This window comes from Balaenoptera physalus (genome assembly GCF_965194825.1).
Source record: "Balaenoptera physalus genome assembly, chromosome: 1".
In the NCBI taxonomy this organism is placed as follows: domain Eukaryota; kingdom Metazoa; phylum Chordata; class Mammalia; order Artiodactyla; family Balaenopteridae; genus Balaenoptera; species Balaenoptera physalus.
The window spans coordinates 25,936,140-25,957,142 of record NC_138882.1 but is presented as its reverse complement, the minus strand read 5'-3'; the positions used below and the strand labels follow the sequence as shown (position 1 = coordinate 25,957,142).

Genomic DNA, 21,003 nt, shown 5'->3' with positions numbered 1-21,003 from the left:
TTGAAAGAAATAGAAACTGAATCTGTGACCTTAACATAATAACCCATTTGAATTTACTATCAACCTTCAACAGTGATAAATGGCTCATGGAAGCATATGAGGAAAAAAATGGATATTTTCTCTCCTTAATATAAAGAGAAAAACACTGACAGATTTATTCCTTCAGTAATATTTATTTAGTAATGATTAAGTGCAAGGCTTTGGGATAGTGCTTGGGGTTACACAAGAAATCTTGGGGTATGAAACTACCCTTAAGAAACTTACAATTATAGATACCTCTGTCAATTTACCCATTCAGCAAACCTTAGGGGCATCCATTCTAAACCAAGTATTATACTAAGTATTGCCAATAGAAAGGTGCAATTATCTGTTCTGGAGATACAAATATGTAAATAAAATTTTACAGTATGATATAAGCACAAAGAGGAAAGGTTGCTCAGTGTCTAGTGTTTGATAAGCACTACATTAGAAATTTAAGATTCAGTGCATCTCAAAGTGTAGTGTCTTATTTTAAATTCTCTACTTTATAAATAAGCAAACTGAGCTCTGAGATAAAGTGATATCCCAAAGTCACAAAGCTAGTAAATGAGAGAGCTGGGATTTGAAACCAGGTTCTAACTATGATCAGGCAAACTATGGCCCATGGGCCAAATTCGGCCCTCCACTTGTTTTTGTATGATCATTGAGGTAAGAATGTTCTTCACATTTTTAAATGGCTGAAAAAATCAAAAGAAAAATATTTTGTGACGTGAAAATTAGGTGAAATTCAAGCTTCAGTGTCTGTAAACAAAGGTTTATTGGTATGCAGCCACGTCCACTCACTTACATATCCTCTGTGGCTGCTTTTGTGCTCTGAGGGCAGAATACAGTAGTGGTGACAGAGACTTTATGGCCCTCAAAGCCTAAAATATTTACTGTCTGGACTTTGAAGATAAAGTTTGCCAACCACTGTACTGAAGCCAGACTGACTGAAGCCTTAGGATGTATAGGGGAGCTGACATCTGAGCTGGATTTGAAGTTTAGTAGTTTCTTTAAGGCCAGAGAAAGCAGGAAGGGTATTCCAGGTAGGGGAAGATAGATGTAGGAAAGAATGACATATTCTGGAAAGGAAGAATAGTTCTATGTGGCTGAAGAATAGAATGTGTGGAGATACAAGGACATAAAATGAAGTGGAACCTACCTAAAATGAGGTAGGTTAGGGCTGAATAGTTAGGGCTAAAGAGTTTTGACTTTATCTGTAGGATAGGTGAGGGGGAGCCTCTGATATTTATTAAGCTGCAGAGAGTCAGTCAGATTTGTGTGTCAGAAAATATAATCACAGTTACCTGTTCATTGTAAATTTCCAGCATGCTGAATGTAACCTGTATAAAAAAGGGCATAAAGTAAATTAAGATTCTCTTGAAACAGTCATCTTTGAAAAAAAAAAAAAGTACTATGGAAACAAGATAAATGTACAACGAAGGAAAAAGCTAAATATTAAATATAGTAAAGCTCTTTTTCACAAGCAATAGGAGATTCTCAAATAATTTTAATGATATGGAGGAAGTTCTTCATATAAATTAAAAACAGATACAAAACATTGCATGTGTGTGTGCCTGTGTGTGTGTGTTTCAGTCTCAATTGTGAAGAGAAAAAGGTTGTTCTTTATTGCTCACTCTCTAATCTGAACATATGCAGAGAAAAAGATTGGTCTTTACCCTACTGTGCTTTTGGAGCAATGCTAGCCAAGCTTACACCTCTTAAGCAGGAGATTGGAGGAATCTGAATGACTCTAGTCTAGAGAAAAGGCTCTAAGATACTGACATTTTGCCACCACAATCCCCCACCCATGAAAAGCTGGCTTGTCTGTTAGTCACCCTGTAGTGAGTCCTGCCAGTCAAACCTTACCTCCCCAGAGCTTCCAACTAGCTTCAGAGAGCATCACATTTTAAGATGAACAAATGGGAGGGGAGATCAAGATGGCAGCACAGGAGAACGCTAAGCTCACTTCCCCTCATTAACACATCAAAAATACGTCTACCCGTGGAGCAATTCTCACTGAAAACTAATTGGAAACCAGAAGAAGGATGCTTACAAAACCAAGGCTATAAGAAAGATCCACACAGAATCGGGTCGGAAGGGAAGAGAAGCAATCAAGTCGGGACCTGTGCCCCTGGGAGGGACACAGAAGAGGAGAGGTATTACACAGGCTTGGAGATCCTCCTGGGGAGTGAGAGGTTTGAACACACAGTGGGCAACCCAGCCCTGGGGTCTGACACCGGGAGGATGAGTCCCCCTCGCTGGTTTGAAAACCAGTGAGACCGACAGAGGGCTGTAAGAAACCTAGACTCCACTCATGAAGAGTGTGCACACACTTGCTTACTCCAGAAACAAGGCAGAGAAAGCAGATTAAAACTGCATGGGACTCTGGCCAGTTTCCTGCAACTGCCCTGGCATGCCCCAGCCAGAGTCACGCACCTGCTCCAGCCCCTATTGCCCCAGCACTGCTGCCCTCTGGGGTGAAGGTGCTGGGAGGGGGAAGAGCACACACTTAAAAGCCAGCTTCGACCCAACCCTAAAGGCTTCTGCTCCAGTAACTTGAGCACTGCCCCTATGGGGCAGTGACAGCCACTGAGAAGCCCCAGGTCAGACCTGGTTCTGGCCCTAGCTCCTTCATCTCCAGAACTTCCCAAATAAGCAAAAACTAAAAGAGTTTATCAATACTAAATCGACCCTAAAAGAAATGTTAAAAGGCCTTCTCTAAGTGGAAAAGAAAAGGCCACAACAACTAAGAATCTATAGGAAAGGAAAAATCTCACTAGTAAATGCAAATATATAGTAAAGGCTGTGGATCAACAACTTAAATAAACTAGTATGAAGATTAAAAGACAAAAAAATTATAAAATAAACTATAATTATAATAAACAGTGAAAGGGTAAGCATGAAGATATAAAATATGACATCACAAACACAAAACATAGGGGAAGGGAGGAAAAAATGTAGATTTTAGAATATGTTTGAACTTAAATGACCACCAGTTTCAAACAAGTAGATATAGGTTAAGATATATGAACCCCATGATAACCACAAGTCAAAAACCTACAATAGACACACAAAAACTAGAGAGAAAGGGACACAAGCATACCACTAAAGAAAATCATCAAACCACAAGGGAAGAAACTAAAAGAAGAACTAACAGAGAAGAACTAAAATTTTAAAAATGGTCAAGGATTAGACCATGTTTTTTTAGATTACACATATGAGTGAAATCATATAGTATTTGTCTTTCTCCATCTGTAATGCCTTCAAGGTCCATCCATGTTGTCGCAAATGGCAGGATTTCATTATTTTATATATATATATGCCCACATCTTCCTTATGCATTCATCCTTGATGGACATTTAAGTTGCATCCATATCTTGGCTATTGTAAATAATGCTGCTATGCAATTTGGGGTGCATGTATCTTTATGAATTGTTGTTTTCATTGTTTCTGGATAAATACCCAGGAGTGGAATTGCTGGATCATATGGTAGTTCTTTTTTAGTTTTCTGAGGAATCTCCATTCTCTTTTCCATAGTGACTGTACCAATTTAAAGTCCCACCAATAGTCACAAGTGTTCCCTTTTCTCCAGTTCCTCACTAACACTTATCTCTTGTCATTTTTTTGTTTGTTTGTTTGTTTTTTCTGGCCATGCCACACAGCTGGAGGGATCCTAGTTCCCCAACCAGGGATCAAACCCGGGCCCATGGCACTGGAAGCCTGCATCTTAACCACTAGACCACCAGGGAATTCCCTATCTCTTGTCATTTTTGATGATAGCCATTCTAACAGGTGCAAGGTGGCATTGAAATGGAGCAGGACCCTATGGTCATTGCCCACTATGTCTTCATCCTGCCTTTTGTGTATGGAAAAAGTTTAGTCAAAGAATAAGTTTAATCAGAGAAGTGAGATAATGCAGAAACAAAAGAAAGCAGTCTAGGATTGGTTCAAGATGGCGGAGTAGAAGGACATGCTCTCACTCCCTCTTGTGAGAGCACCGAAATCACAATTAACTGCTGAACAATCATCGAGAGGAAGACACTGGAACTCACCAAAAAAGATACCCCACATCCAAAGTCAAAGGAGAAGCTGCAATGAAATGGTAGGAGGGGTGCAAGCACAATAAAGTCAAATCCCATAACCACTGGGTGGGTGACTCACAAACTGGAGAACAATTATACCACAGAAGTCTACCCACTGGAGTGAAGGTTCTGAGCCCCATGTCAGGTTTCCCAACCTGGGTGTCTGGCAATGGGAGGAGGAATTCCCAGAGAATCAGACTTTGAAGGCTAGCGGGATTTGATTGCAGGACTTCGACAGGACTGGGGGAAACAGAGACTCCACTCTTGGAGGGCACACAGAAAGTAGTGTGCACATCAGGACCCAGGGGGAAGGAGCAGTGACCCCATAGGAGACTGAACCAGACCTACCTGCTAGTGTTGGAGGGTCTCCTGGAGAGGCTGGGGGTGGCTGTGGCTCATAGCAGGGACAAGGACACTGACAGCAGAAGCTCTGGGAAATACTCCTTGGCATGAGCCCTCCTGGAGTCCACCATTAGCCCCAGCAAAGAGCCTGTAGCCTCCAGTGCTGGGTTGCCTCAGGCCACCCCACCCATCAGCAGACAAGCAAAGTTTTACTGGGCTCTGCCCACCAGAGCAACACCCAGCTCTACCCACCACCAGTCCCTCTCATCAGGAAACTTGCACAAGCCTCTTAGACAGCCTCATCCGCCAGAGGGCAGACAGAAGAAGAAGAACTACAATCCTGCAGCCTGTGGAACAAAAATTACATTCACAGAAAGATAGACAAAATGAAAAGGCAGAGGACTATGTACCAGGGAAAGGAACAAGATAAAACCCCAGAAAAACAACTAAATGAAGTGGAGATAGGCAACCTTCCAGAAATAGAATTCAGAAAAATGAGAGTGAAGATGATCCAGGACCTCGGAAAAAGAATGGAGGCAAAGATTGAGAAGATGCAAGAAATGTTTAACAAAGACTTAGAAGAATTAAAGAACAAACACCTAGACGAAAGAACAAAGAGAGATGAACAATACAACTGAATGAAAAATACACTAGAAGGAAATCAATAGCAGAATAACTGAGGCAGAAGAACGGATAAGTGACCTAGAAGACAGAATGGTGGAATTCACTGCCACAGAACAGAATAAAGAAGAAAGAATGAAAAGAAATGAAGACAGCCTATGAGACTTCTGGGACAACATTAAATGCACCAACATTCACATTATAGGGGTCCCAGAAGGAGAAGAGAGAGAGGAAGGACCCGAGAAAATATTTGAAGAGATTATAGTCAAAAACTTCCCTAACATGGGAAAGGAAATAGCCACCCAAGTCCAGGAAGCACAGAGTCCCAGGCATGATAAACCCAAGGAGAAACATGCTGAGACACATAGTAATCAAATAGACAAATATTAAAGACAAAGAAAAATTATTAAAAGCAACAAGGGAAAAATGACAAATAACACACGAGAGAACTCACATAAGGTTAACAGCTGATTTCTCAGCAGAAACTCTACATACCAGAAGACAGTGGCATGATATACTTAAAGTGGTGAAAGGGAAGAACCTACAACCAAGAATACTCTACCATGCAAGGATCTCATTCAGATTCGATGGAGAAATCAAAAGCTTTACAGACAAGCAAAAGTTAAGAGAATTCAGCACCACCAAACCAGGTCTACAACAAATGCTAAAGGAACTTCTCTAAGTGGGAAACACAAGAGAAGAAAAGGACCTACAAAAACAAACCCAAAACAATTAAGAAAATGGTCATAGGAACATACATATCGATAATTACCTTAAACGTGAATGGATTAAATGCTCCCACCAAAAGACACAGGCTTGCTGAATGGATACAAAAACAAGATCCATATATATGCTGTCTACAAGAGACCTACTTCAGACCTAGGGACACATACAGACTGAAAGTGAGGGGATAGAAAAAGATACTCCATGCAAAAGGAAATCAAAAGAATGCTGGAGTAGCAATACTCATATCAGATAAAATAGACTTTAAAATAAAGACTATTACAAGAGACAAAGAAGGACACTACATAATGATCAAGGGATCAATCCAAGAAGAAGATATAACAATTGTAAATATTTATGCACCCAACATAGGAGCACCTCAGTACATAAGGCAAATGCTAACAGCCATAAAAGGGGAAATCGACAATAACACAATAATAGTAGGGGACTTTAACAACCCACTTTCACCAATGGACAGATCATCCAAAATGAAAATAAATAAGGAAACACAAGCCTTAAATGATACATTAAACAAGATGGACTTAATTGATGTTTTTAGGACATTCCATCCCAAAACAACAGAATTCACTTTCTTCTCAAGTGCTCATGGAACATTCTCCAGGATGGATCACACCTTGGGTCACAAATCAAACCTCAGTAAATTTAAGAAAATTGAAATCATCTCAAGCACCTTTTCCAACCAAAACATTATGAGATTAGAAATCAATTACAGGGAAAAAACCCCATAAAAACCACAAACACATGGAGGCTAAACAATATGTTACTAAATAACCAAGAGATCACTGAAGAATCAAAGAGGATATCAAAAATTACCTAGAGACAAATGACAATGAAAACACAATGATCCAAAACCTACGGGATGCAACAAAAGTAGTTCTAAAAGGGAAGTTGTTTAATAGCAATACAATCCTACCTCAAGAAACAAGAAAAATCTCAAATAAACTATCTAACCTTACACCTAAAGAAACTAGAGAAAGAAGAACAAACATAATCAAAAGTTAGTACAAGGAAAGAAATCCTAAAGATCAGAGCAGAAATAAATGAAATAGAAACAAAGAAAACAGTATCAAAGATCAATAAAACTAAAAGCTAGTTCTTTGAAAAGATAAACAAAATTGAAAAACCTTTAGCCAGACTCATCAAGAAAAAGAGGGAGAGGACTCTAAAATTAGAAATGAAAAAAGAGAAGTTACAACAGACACCACAAAAATACAAAGCATCCTAAGAGACTACTACAAGCAACTCTATGCCAATAAAATGGACAACCTGGAAGAAATGGACAAATTCTTAGAAAGGTATAACCTTCCACGACTGAACCAGGAAGAAATAGAAAACATGAACAGACCAATCACAAGTAAAGAAATTGAAACTGTGATTAAAAATCTTCCAACAAACAAAAGTCCAGGACCAGATGGCTTCACAGGTGAATTCTATCAAACATTTAGAGGAGAGCTAACACCCATCCTTCTCAAACTCTTCCAAAAAACTGCAGAGGAAGGAACACTCCCAAACTCATTCTATGAGGCCACCATTACCCTGATAGCAAAACCAGACAAAGATACTACAGAAAAAGAAAATTACAGACCAATATCACTGATGAATATAGATGCAAAAATCCTCAACCAAATACTAGCAAACAGAATCCAACAACACATTAAAAGGATCATACACCAGGATCAAGTGGGATTTATCCCAGGGATGCAAGATTCTTCAATATAAGCAAATCAATCAATGTGATACACCATATTAACAAATTGAAGGAGAAAAACCATATGATCATCTCAATACATGCAGAAAAAGCTTTTGACAAACGTTTTACCCATTTGTGGTAAAAACTCTCCAGAAAGTGGGCATAGAGGGAAACTACCTCAACATAATAAAGGCCATATACGACAAACCCACAGTAAACATCATTCTCAATCGTGAAAAACTGAAAACATTTCCTCTAAGATCAGGAACAAGACAAGGATGTCCACTCTCGCTCCTATTATTCAACATAGTTTTGGAAGTCCTAGCCACAGTAATCAGAGAAGAGAAAGAAATAAAAGGAACATAAATTAGAAAAGAAGAAGTAAGACTGTCACTGTTTGCAGGTGACATGATACTCTACATAGAGAATCCTAAAGATGCCACCAGAAAACTACTAGAGCTAATCAGTGAATCTGGTAAAGTTGCAGGATACAAAATTAATGCACAGAAATCTCTTGCATTCCTATACACTAACAACGATAGATCAGAAAGAGAAATTAAAGAAACAATCCCTTTCACCATTGCAACAAAAAGAATAAAATACCTAGGAATAAACTTACCTAAGGAAGTAAAAGGCCTGTACTCAGAAAACTATGAGACTCTGATGAAAAATCAAATATGACACAAACGGAGTGATATACCATGTTCTTGGATTGGAAGAATCAATATTGTGAAGATGACTATACTACCCAAAGCAATCTACAGATTCAGTGCAATCCCTATCACATTACCAGTGGCATTTTTTACAGAACTAGAACAAAAATCTTAAAATTTGTATGGAGACACAAAAGACCCCGAATAGCCAAAGAAATCTTGAGGGAAAAAAACGGAGCTGGAGGAATCAGACTCCCTGACTTCAGACTATACTACAAAGCTACAGTAATCAAGACAATATGGTACTGGCCCAAAAACAGAAATAGAGATCAATGGAACATGATAGAAAGCACAGAGATAAACCCACGCACCTACAGTGAACTAATCTATGACAAAGGAGGCAAGGATATACAATGGAGAAAAGACAGTCTCTTCAATAAGTGGTGCTGGGAAAACTGGACAGCCACATGTAAAAGAATGAAATTTGAACACTTCCTAACACCATACACAAAAATAATCTCAAAATGAATTAAAGACCTAAATGTAAGACTGTAAAACTCTTAGAGGAAAACATAGGAAGAACACTCTTTTACATAAATCACAGCAAGATCTTTTTTGACCCACCTGCTAGAGTAATGGAAATAAAAACAAAAATAAACAAATGGGACCTAATGAAACTTAAAAGCTTTTGCACTGCAAAATAAACTATAAACAAGATGAAAAGACAACCCTCAGAATGGGAGAAAATATTTGCCAACAAATCAACGGACAAAGGATTAACCTCCAACATATATAAACAGCTCATGCAGCTCAATATTAAAAAAACAAAAAACCCAATCAAAAAATGGGCAGAAGACCTAAATAGACATTTCTCTAAAGAAGACATACAGATGGCCATTAAGCATAGTCAAGGATATTTAGTTCCTCTCCAAGGGCTGTAGATAATATTCTGAGCCATATCCTTTGAGCTGTCTTATACATACTAAAAAACTCCACCAGGTGGAAGAAGTTAACTGCATGATGACCAGACTGTAGCCATGACAAAAGCTGCCACAATTCTGAGAACTGGCCTCAAAAAAATGGGAACAAACCGACCCTGGAACTGAAGATTAACCATACTTAAAACAATCAAGATGATGCTGATCAGATCACCACACGACCAATTTCAAGATGTCAGAGCTGACACTACTGTTTCTACATGTAGCCCCCTCTCTCTTTTCTCTGTAAAAGCTCTTGCCCACTGACTGTTGGTGGCACTCGGCCTTTGGACAGGAGTCCACCCTCCCCCACAGGTTGCCAGCCTCTGAAATATAAAGCAAACTTTCCTTTCCACCAACCTTGCCCCTTTGTTGGCTTTTGAGCAGTGAGCAGCTGTACCCCACTTTTGGTAACAATTTCTCATTGTGGTTTTGAGTTTCTTTTCCCTAATAATTAGTGACGTTGAACATCTTTTCATGTCCCTGTTGCTCATCTGTATATCTTCTTTGGAAGTGCCTTTTCAGGTCTTCTGCCCATTTTTAAATAGGTTTTTTTTGGGGTTTTTTTGCTGTTGAGTTGTATAAGTTCTTTATATACTTTGGATATTAACCTCTTATTGGATATATGATTTGCAAATATCTTCTCCCATTCAGTCGGTTGCCTTTTCATTTTTTTTAAATAGATCTTTATTGGAGTATAATTACTTCACAATACTGTGTTAGTTTCTGTTGTACACCAAAGTGAATCAGCCATATGCATACATATGTCCCCATAACCCTTCCCTCTTGAGCCTCCCTCCCATCCTCCTATCCCACCCCTCTAGGTGGTCACAAAGCACTGAGCTGATCTCCCTGTTCTATGCTGCTGCTTCCCACTAGCTATCTATTTTACATTTGGGAGTCTATGTATGTCCATGCCACTCTCTCACTTTGTCACAGCTTACCCTTCCCCCTCCCCATATCTTCAAGTCCATTCTCTAGTAGGTCTGTGTCTTTATTCCCATCTTGCCCCTAGGTTCTTCATGACTATTATTTTTTTTTTTAGATTTCATATATATGCGTTAGCATACGGTATTTGTTTTTCTCTTCTGGCTTACTTCACTCTGTATGACAGACTCTAGGTCCATCCATCTCATTACAAATAACTCAGTTTCATTTCTTTTTATTTGTTTTTTCATTTTAATGATGGTTTCCTTCTCTGTGCAGAAGGTTTTTTGTTTTATTAGTCCCATTTGTTTATTTTTGCTTTTCTTTCCCTTGCTTTTGGAGTCAGAGCCACAGAAACATTGCTAAGACCGATTTCATAGAGGTTACTGCCTATGTTTTCTTCTAGGACGTTTATGGTTTCAAAACTTACATTCAAGTCTTTAATCCATTTTGAGTAAATTTTTGTGTATAGTGTAATATAGTGGTCTAATTCCATTCTTTTGCATATGGCTGTCCAGTTTTCCCAACACCATTTATTGAAGAGACTGTCCTTTCCTCATTGCATGTTCTTTGCTCCTTCGTCATAAATTAATCATCCATATGTGTGTTTGTTTATTTCTGGCCTCTCAGTTCTGTTCTATTGATCTCTGTGCCTGTTTTTGTGTCAGTACCATATTTTTTTTATTATTATAGCTCTGTAGTATAGTTTGAAATCAGGGGGTGTGATGCTTCCAGCTTTGGTCTTCTTTCTCAAGATTATTTTAGCTATTTGGGATCTTTTGTGGTTATATACAAATTTTAGAATTGTTCTACTTCTGTGAAATATGCCATCGGAATTTTGATAGAGATTGTATTGAATCAGTAGATTGCTTTGGGTAATATGGACATTTTAACAATATTAATTCATCCAGTTCATGAACACAGGATGTACATCCATTTATCTGTGTTTTCATCAATTTCTTTCATCAGTGTCTTATAGCTTTCAGGCACAGCTCTTTCACCTTCTTGGGCCTTCTATGCTAGGGCACGTAAGAAACTATGCTGGGATAATTAAGAAACAAAATAACATTCTTTATTTAGAAGTAAAAATAAATTAATTAAGATGATAACACACCCACAACCTTGGTAGGAGAGGGGAGCAAAGGGAACCAGAGACTTGAGTTAGCTAAGGTTTTGTGTTATAAGCCTCAACAATGATCCCTTGCTATTGTCAGCATTCCTGTTTCTATGGTACTCAAAATGCCTTTTAAAAATATCTCCTTGGGTTTGCCTCCATAGAACCAGAACAATTCAACATTTTATTTAGCTACAACTTGATTTTGTAATCATGTAAAGGTTTTGGTATGGAAAATTAACATTATCCTAAAATAGAGATGCTGATAACTTTCACTGGGGGCAGAGAATTTCCAAAATGAAAAAAAAAATTCCTTAAATAAGGGATTCTAGAATAATACATACCTGGTATTCTTGATTTTTCTCCCGGTTCTCAATTGCTTGAAATAGCTCTTCACACACATTTGGAATGATACCCTTGTTTGCCCCAAACCCAATCATGGAATAGCTTTTTCCAGAGCCAGTTTGGCCATAAGCCAGGAGAGTAGTATTATAGCCTTGCCAGGTACTGTCCAGAATTCCCCTGCCAAGATCGTGGAAAACATCTCTCTGGAAAGAAGACCACAGGCATCAAGTTCAGCACTGACTTTTCACAGTACTCTTAAAATCTAATATTCTGGTTTTAGTGAGTTCCACCTTAATTAGTATTATATGACTTACTTGAAATATAACTCAGATGCTGTCTTAGAACCAGTGAAATAAAGCTGGCAACCAAAAAGGGATTTGTCGGTTTGGAAAACGCTGATCACCACAAATCACCATGGATATTCAACTAGCCAGTATTCGTCAGTAATGGATTTGAGTATTTTATAGCCTTGACAAAACATGGGCTAGGTCTTTAAAATTCATCAATTAGACAAAAATTTCAAGGCACCAAGGGACACAGACCAGTCAAAGTGTTTTCTACTTTCTCTGTATTCTTTAATCCAAACAACGTTACAAAATTCCTACACTAATTTTAACTCGCTGCTCCTGAACCTTCTTTCTTTCTTTCTTTCTTTTTTAACAAGACCTAGTGGTTCTGAAGCCAACACACACATGTATATGTGCACCCTTTTTTTTTAAGTGGCAGACACAGATGCTTGTGCCCACAATTGCTTGAAAGAGAAGATGCAGTCTGGCTTTTATTATCTATCATCTGATTATCTATTATTATCTATTATGTTATCTATAATATGAGAGATATTATCTGTTATTGCCATAGCCAGGAATAATTCTCTTATTTGAGGCTGTTTCAAAGTGTATATTCTTTTCTGTTCTCTAATATCAATAAAATAGTAAGTAAGCATTATACACTCCATTTGTTGCAATGTATACATTTGTGTAATTTATATAATTTTTATTTCTGAGAAAGATGCACATACCAACGTAGTGTGATTTATATAAGGACAATAGGCAATAACCAATTTTCTTACACTACTCATTTCTCATGAGAAAGGAATAAAAAGTATTACACTATAAGTGTTAGGGGAGCTCTAGGCTTAAAATGTGGAATCTGGCCAGTGGTTTCCCAGAACGTTGAGACCATACTTTTACCAGAAAAAATGTATTTATGTAATAGATAACCACTCTACCTTAGGAGCTATTAGCTGAACCTAAGGAGTGCTCACTAAGCTTAGTAAAGTAACTGGTTTTGCTATCATTTTTTCCTCTGTGCTATTTGGAGATTTGGGGAAAATGCTTTTATTGCCAATTTTTATGAATTGAAAACTTCAAACAACCAACATAGAGTTTTATTAAATAAACAAAATCTTAGAGAATAGAATCATTCTGTAAATTTTGTTAGCTGTAGAGTTTTCTGTATAGTTTTCCACTGAAATCTCTTTTGGATGTCAGTGATTTGCATATTAGGTAAGCCAAGAATTCACAGAGCTACATTTCTAGTTTCTTCCTATTCTTCATCCTATAATCAACTATACGAAACATTTTCCTACACTACAGTATGTAAAGCTATAATTCTGCAGTATCTTAATAGGTGGTCAACAAAAGATAGGGAGGATGAGAGGGAAAGCTGTTGACAAAGTTAATCAAGTCTCTTTACAGCACAGTTTTTGCAGTCTTTTAAAACTATCTTTTAAAAAACTGAGAATTGACATATAACATTATACTAGTTTCAAATGTACAGCATAATGATTTGATATATGTATATATTGAGAAATGATTACCAGAATAAATTTAGTTCACAGAGTTTTTGTTTGTTTGTTTTTTTATTTTTTGGCCATGCAGTGTGGCTTGTGGGATCTTAGTTCCCTGACCAGGGATTGAACCCGGGCCCTCAGCAGTGAGAGCACAGAGTCCTAACCACTGGACCGCAAGGGAATTCCCCCAATTTTTTTTCTTGTGATGAGAACTTTTAAGATCTACTCTCTCAGCAACTTTCAAATATACAATACTGTATTGTTAACTACAGGCATACCTCAGAGATACTGTGGGTTCAGTTCCAAACCATCACAATAAAGCAAATAATGCAATAAAGTGAGTCACAAAAAGTTTTTGTTTTTCCCAATGCATATAAAAGTTGTGTTTACACTACACTGTAATTTATTAAGTGTGCAATAGCATGATGTCTAAAAAGACAATGTATACATCATAATTTAGAAATATTTTACTGCTCAACAATGCTAACCATCATCTGAGACTTCATAATCTTTTTGCAATAGTAACATCAAAGATCACTGATCACAGATCACCATGAGAAATAGAAAAATTTGAAATATTGGGAGAGTTACCAAAATGTGACACAGAGACACAGAGTGAGCAACGTTGGAAAAATGGCACCAATAGACTTGCTTGATACAGGATTGCCACAAAACTTCAGTTTGTTTTAAAAAAAAAGAAAGAAGGAAAGAAAGAATAGAAAAAGAAAAAAACCCCGCAATAACAACACTGTATCTGCGAAGCGCAATAAAGCAAAGCCCAATAAAATGAGGTCTGTCTGTATATCACCATGCTGTACATTACATCCCCAGGACTTATTTACCTTACTGGGAGTTCGTAGCTTTTGATGACCTTCACCCATTTCACCCGTGTCCCACCCCCACCCCCCTCAAACCCGACACCCAACATTAACCCCTGCCTCTGGCAACAACCAATCTGTTCTTGGTATCTAAAAGTTCATTTTTTAAAAAGATTCCACATGTAAGTGAGATCATATAGTATTTGTCTTTTTCTGTCCAACTTATTTCACTTGGCATAATGTCCCCAAGGTCCATCCATGTGTTGCAAATGGCAGGATTTCCTTCTTTTTATGGCTGAATAATATTCCAGTGTGTATGTATGTATATGTATGTATATATACATTTTCTTTATCCATTCATCTGTCGATGAACACTTAGGTTGTTTCCATGTCTTGACTATTGTAAATAATACTGCAATGAATATGGGGGTGCAGATATCTTATCAAGATAGTGATTTCATTTTCTTTGGATAAACACTCAGAAGTGGGATTGCTGGATCACATGGTAGTTCCATTTTTAATTTTGAGGGGAACCTCAACAGATGAATGGATAAAGAAGATGTGGCACATATATACAATGGAATATTACTCAGCCAAAGAAAGAAACGAAATTGAGTTATTTGTAGTGAGGTGGATGGACCTAGAGTCTGTCATACAGAGTGAAGTAAGTCACAAAGAGAAAAACAAATACCGTATGCTAACACATATATATGGAATCTAAGAGAAAAAAAAAAGTCATGAAGAACCTAGGGGCAAGATGGGAATAAAGACACAGACCTACTAGAGAATGGACTTGAGGATATGGGAGGGGGAAGGGTAAGCTGTGACAAAGGGAGAGAGTGGCATGGACGTATACACACTACCAAACGTAAAATAGATAGCTAGTGGGAAGAAGCCGCATAGCGCAGGGAGATCAGCTCGGTGCTTTGTGACCACCTAGAGGGGTGGGATAGGGAGGGTGGGAGGGAGGGAGACGCAAGAGGGAAGAGCTATGGGAACATATGTATATGTGTAACTGATTCACTTTGTTATAAAGCAGAAACTAACACACCATTGTAAAGCAATTATACTCCAATAAAGATGTTAAAAAAGAAAAAAAAAAAGAAAAAAAAAAAGAACCTCAGTGACCTATGGGACAATCTCAAGCATACATGTAACTAGAGTCACAGAAGGAATAGGAGAGACCAAAAATACTTGGAGAAATTTTGTTTGAAATTTTTTCAAAATTTGATGGAAATCACAAACCCACAGATTCAAGAAGCTTAATGAGCTCTGTCCAGATTGAAATGACCACTTTTCCTTTGTACCCCGTTGTATCCCATACATATTGTTATCACAGAAACCGTAACATTTGAATGCACTTTTTTGCCTGTCTCCCTACAGCAAATTGTGAGCAACTTTAAGGCTGAATAATGCACGGCATATGATAAAACCAAAGTTCTCAAATGCTGAGTGCCGTGCAATTTTGCTTATCTCAGAGAAGGAAATATAATTGACTTGACTGACATTCCTTTTTCAAAATATGTCAGTACATTGGAAAATAACTGACTTGAGTGTCTAAATATTTATTTAGGCAATAGCTGTACTTTTGGACCTCATGTTTAACATGAAAAGGAATAAATTTAAAACCAAACTCTCATATGGAAGCATATATTGTAGTATGCTTGCATTAAAATAATTGTACCAGTGTATTGTTAACACTTTATTGAAAAAAAAACAAACTACCATTGAAGTTGTTTTAAAGCAATTTACCTGGCCTGCAAATTTACTGCTAGGATCAGCTGAAATAAACACACCATCTTTATCCTTTTGAAATCCATTGTGAGACCAATATGCCAGGTCAAAAGTAAATGTCTTCGTATGTTCTGGATTCTTAGGGTCTTGTATAGTGGTAGTGGTCCTGGAATGCATGGAAATCACACATTTGCTCCCAGAATTCTTCTCTCTCTATAGTCAAATTACAAATTCAGAGTCAATCATTACAGTTTTTCTGCCATCTGATTGTTTTGCAGGTCTTTACATCTAGTAAGAAATTAAGCCAATAACTTATCATTTATTCATTTTGTTCTCTAATTATGTTATTCTTAGCAGCTATTATGACAACAGTTTCTCTTATACTTCCTCAGAAATTTTAAAAGGCTTGTCTCTAGTCATATTAAATTTCTGAGAATAGCATATCTAACACTCAGCTATACTAATAGCATAAACTATAGCATCAGAGATCCATTTCCAACATGACAATGTAAGAAGCTCCACTGTCCCACTCCCCAGCAAAACTGGTGAAAATTATTAATGAAAAAAATGAAAATGAAAAAATTTAAAGCCTCTGGAAATGGTTCTAAAAGCAAACAGCCAATGAAGAAAGATCTATTCAATAAAATCTATCAAAATTTGGTAAGAAAGGAGAGTCTGTGTTGTTTAAGCAAGACTATTCCTTCCCTCTCCATTGCCAGCTCAGCAAAGCAGAGATGACTTCAGATTGCTGGAGCTAAGAACACAGGGTTCCCTTTCTCCCCAGATCCCAGTAGGAGGGATTTATTCCTAGGAGGAGAATATCAGCATTTCTCACCCTGCCCCCATCTACCTGTGGCTGAGGCTAAGTATAGGAAAGTATAGGTGAGAGGTGAGAGTTCATTCTTCTACCCAGCTTCCACTCATGGAACGGAGATTCTACTTTGGTTGCAGCATGCTGAGAATACTGGGGTGCTGATCACCATTGCCCTGGCTCCTGAGGTAGTGGTTCTATACCAAAAGAGACAAGCTGAGAGGGTCACAGGCTGCTGTTCCACATTCACCAAGTGCTGGGCTTCTAGAGCAGGGGTGTCATACAGAGTAGCTTGCTGTTGTCCCCACCCACAAATCCAGAGTCCTGGTTTAGAGATCTTGCCTGGGCAGATAGCACCTAATCTCTTCCCAAAGGAACTGACTTCATTTGCCCCCTTAGAGAAGTTCAACCCTAAGGGCACTCTTAAGAACAGAGGTGGCTGTGATGAAAGGCAATTGGGAGATTCAAGGAACAGGTTAAAGTACAGGCCCTCTAGTTTACAGGGGAGGAACCCACCTGGACACTGAAAAAAATATCAAACACTGATCTCAGAAGTTAAACTTTTCAAAAGAACCAGAATTTGATTGAATTAGTTTGTAGAGCAATTTATGCCCAAGGTCATTGTTGAAAACAACACAGCAATCAATCAACAATCAATGGAGTTTGCAGCTTGGTGTGGTTAAGAGGGAAAGGGAGCTCTACAAAAACTGTTACCACCCCAGGGTAACCAGGGCATACCCAAAGCTGTGTCTTCTTGAGGAGCAACAAAAAAAGTAGGGGTTGGGGGGCGTGTTTGGTATTTTCACCATTAAGCTTCTTTGCCATAACATATTTGCTGCACACATTTTCACCACAAACATTTTTGGTGCATAACTAACTGGCCATAAAGCAATTCTGCCATGCCAGATAAAATTAACTGGTTGACGATTTGCTTTCAATTGGTTTAAATGCATTAGCATTTCTTCCTGTTATCCATGTTATTGTTGGATTTAACCGCCAGTGATGATGATTTATTTGTTCTAAGAGTTGTTTTCTTATTTTTTTTAATAAGGTATTTAAAAATTTTTTTGTGCTCCCCCCACCTTTTTAGGTTTTGATTTTCTCTTTTAAAAAAAAATTATTTATTTCGTTGCACTGGGTCTTAGTTGTGGCAGGTGGGCTCCTTAGTTGTGGCTTGCTGGCTCCTTCATTGCAGTGGGGGGGGTCCTTAGTTGTGGCATGCGAACCCTTAGTTGTGGCATGCATGTGGGATCTAGTTCCCTGACCGGGGATCAAACCCAGGCCCCCTGAATTGGGAGTGCGTAGTCTTAACCACTGTGCCACCAGCAAAGTCCCTGTTTTCTTATTTTGAAACACACTACGTTAGAGAAGAAAAAGGATGAGGGCCTCAAAGGCACAGAGTTGAAACATTCCCCAGAGAACTTTGGAACACCCATCAAGGGACATGTGACAATATGCCAAGAACAAACAACAGTGTAGAGGCTTTCACAACACACCAAAGCTCAGTTACAAACACATATCCTAGTGTTTGGGAACTGATACCTGTCTTAATGAAGGAAAAAATTTTAGTGAAAAAGAAAAAAGTTCAATGCCAAATGAGGAGACTAATCAACAAGCAAAAAAAAAAAAAAAAGCATGATACAATAAATGAAAGACTTCAAAGATAAATGCTTTAGGTACAAGCCACAAAATAAAATCAGTTATTTGTGCAGTATTGCTAAGAATCTACACATAACTTAAATGCAATCAAATATTTTGTATTTTGAAATAGTCTTTTAATGTTCCTCTTTTCTTTTTCATTACTTTATTTTTTTATGGCAAAACTACCCTATGGCCAACTAGTTATATGGTGAAGATGTTTGCGGCAAAGAAGTTTACAGCAAAAGTACCTAGAACCCGGTGGGAGATAAGACTTAAGTAAAATAATCCAGCCAATCACTAAACAAATAAACAAGCAAATAACAATATCAAGCTACAGAGGGGCGGGAGGACCAGTACCCAGACTTGTTACAATATATTATCTAAAATGTCCAGTTTCCCTAAAAAACTGTGAGGCATACAAAGAAATAGGAAAGTAAGACCTACACATTGGAAAAAAAGCAGGCAACAGAAGTAACCAGATGCTAGAGTTATCAGAAAAATACTTAAAGTAACAATTATAAATATATTCACAGAACTAAAGGAAACCAGATTAAAGAACTAAAGGAAGGATTATAAAGGAATAGTATAAACAATTGATTACATTAGATAATTTAGATGAAATGGACAAATTCTTAGACACAAACTACTGAAACAGACTCAAGAAGAAATAGGCTATCATCTGAATAGACCTATAACAAATGAAGAGATGGTAGTAAAAAAACAACAAATAAAACTACTCATGAAGAAATGGCTTGACTGCTTAATTCTATCAAACATTTACAGAATTAATACCAATTCTTCATAAACTCTTCTAAAATATAGAAGAGGGAATACTCCCCAACTTATTTTTATGAAGCCAGTATTACCCTGATACCAAATCCAGATAAAGACATCACAAGAAAATAAAACTACAGACCAATATCTCTTATAAATATGGATGCAACAATCCCTGACAAATTATTACCAACGTGAATCCAGCAACATATAAAAAGAATTATACACTGTAACAAAATGAGATTTATCCTAGGGATACAAGGTTGGTTTAACATCTGAAAATGATTCTATTGACCATGTTTTTTATTTTCTATATTTATGAACTTTGACATCCCTGGGGCCTGGAGAGATTGTCCCTCCCAGGGTTAATGAATTCATAGAGATAGCAAAAAACTTACCTTTCATGCAAACCAACCAATCCAAAGTCCACATCCCAAACACCTCCTTTATCTAACTCACACACCAAGCCAATATTTTCCTCACCTTACATCACTCAGGGCCAGGTACCTGAAAAGTAGGCTGCACGCATGGAAACTACTCAAACTGTCCAATCCTAAGATTGCTCAAACTTGCCTACCATGCCTTGCCCATTCCTTCCTGTGGAAACCACCATAAGGCTGTGGGCCATGAATTCTTTTCTCCAGCCTTCTGACCAACTTTGATACTTCCCCATGTGGCTGCGTGGAATGCTCCTTTCTCTTGAGAATTATAAGGCAATTGTCACTAAATCTGTCACCTTATTATACCTGATTAAAACAAATCTTGGGTACACTTTAAAATAATGATTAATGTACTACATATCAATAAAATAAAACAAAAAAAATCACACATCTCAAGATGCAGAAAATGCATTTGACAAAATCCAACACCCTTTCATGATAAAAACACTCAACAAATCAGGAATAGAATGGAACTTCTTCAATCACATAAGGGGCATCTATGAAAAACCCACGACTAATATCACACTTAATAGTCAAGGCTGACTATTACCCCCTAAGATCAGGATGAAGACAAGGATTTCTACTCTTGACATCTCTATTCAATATTGTATTGGAGGTTCTAGTCAGGGCAATTAGGCAGGAAAAAGAAACAAAAGGCATCCAGATAGGAAAGGAAGAAGTAAAATGATTGCTCTTTGCAGATGACGTGATCTTAGAAAATCTTAAGGAATCCACTAAAAGCTATTAGAATGAGTTCAGTAAGTTTGCAGGATGTAAAATCAATATACAATAATCAACTGTATTTCTCTACACTTTAAATGAACAAAATTAAGAAAATTTCATTTCTAATACTACCAAAAAGAATAAAATCTTTGGGCTTCCCTGGTGGCGCAGTGGTTGAGAATCTGCCTGCCGGTGCAGAGGACGCGGGTTCGAGCCCTGGTCTGGGAGGATCCCACATGCCGCGGAGCGGCTGGGCCCGTGAGCCACAATTGCTGAGCCTGCGCGTCTGGAGCCTGTGCTCCGCAACAAGAGAGGCCGTGGTGGTGAGAGGCCCGCGCATCGCGATGAGGGGTGGCCCCCGCTTGCCGCAACTGGAGAAAGCCCTCGCACAGAAACGAAGACCCAGCACAGCCATATATAAATAAATTAATTAATTTAAAAAAAAAAATTAAAAAAAAAAAAAAAAGAATAAAATCTTTAAGAATAAGGTTAACAAAAGAAGTACAAAACATATACTCTGAATACTACAAAACATTGTGGGAATTTAGAAACATTGTTTCTAAAAATTAGAAAAACACCTCATTTCATAGATCAAAAGACTTGGCATTATTAAGATAATGCTCCCCAAATTGATGTACATTCAATGCAATCTCTATCAGAATCCCACCTGACTTCTTTGTAGAAATTGACAAGCTTATTGTAAAATTCATATGGAACTGCCAGGCAACCAGAATAGCCAAAACAATCTTTAAAA

At 37.8% G+C, this 21,003-nt stretch overlaps 1 protein-coding gene across 1 annotated transcript in view; it reads right to left on the bottom strand.

Annotated features, from left to right (window-relative positions):
• Positions 1-20,394, bottom strand: part of LOC309664588 (kinesin-like protein KIF28P) — a 68,054-nt gene extending 47,660 nt beyond the window's left edge. Inside the window, exons 1-4 of the mRNA XM_082470093.1 lie at positions 16,770-20,394; positions 15,879-16,073; positions 11,516-11,719; positions 1,326-1,361 (exon numbers count right to left, since the gene is read on the bottom strand). Of these exons, the coding sequence (XP_082326219.1) occupies positions 1,326-1,361; positions 11,516-11,719; positions 15,879-16,073; positions 16,770-16,784 (450 nt within the window). The 5' untranslated portion in view covers positions 16,785-20,394. The remainder of the gene's footprint in view (positions 1-1,325; positions 1,362-11,515; positions 11,720-15,878; positions 16,074-16,769) is intronic.
• Positions 20,395-21,003: the final 609 nt, after the last annotated feature.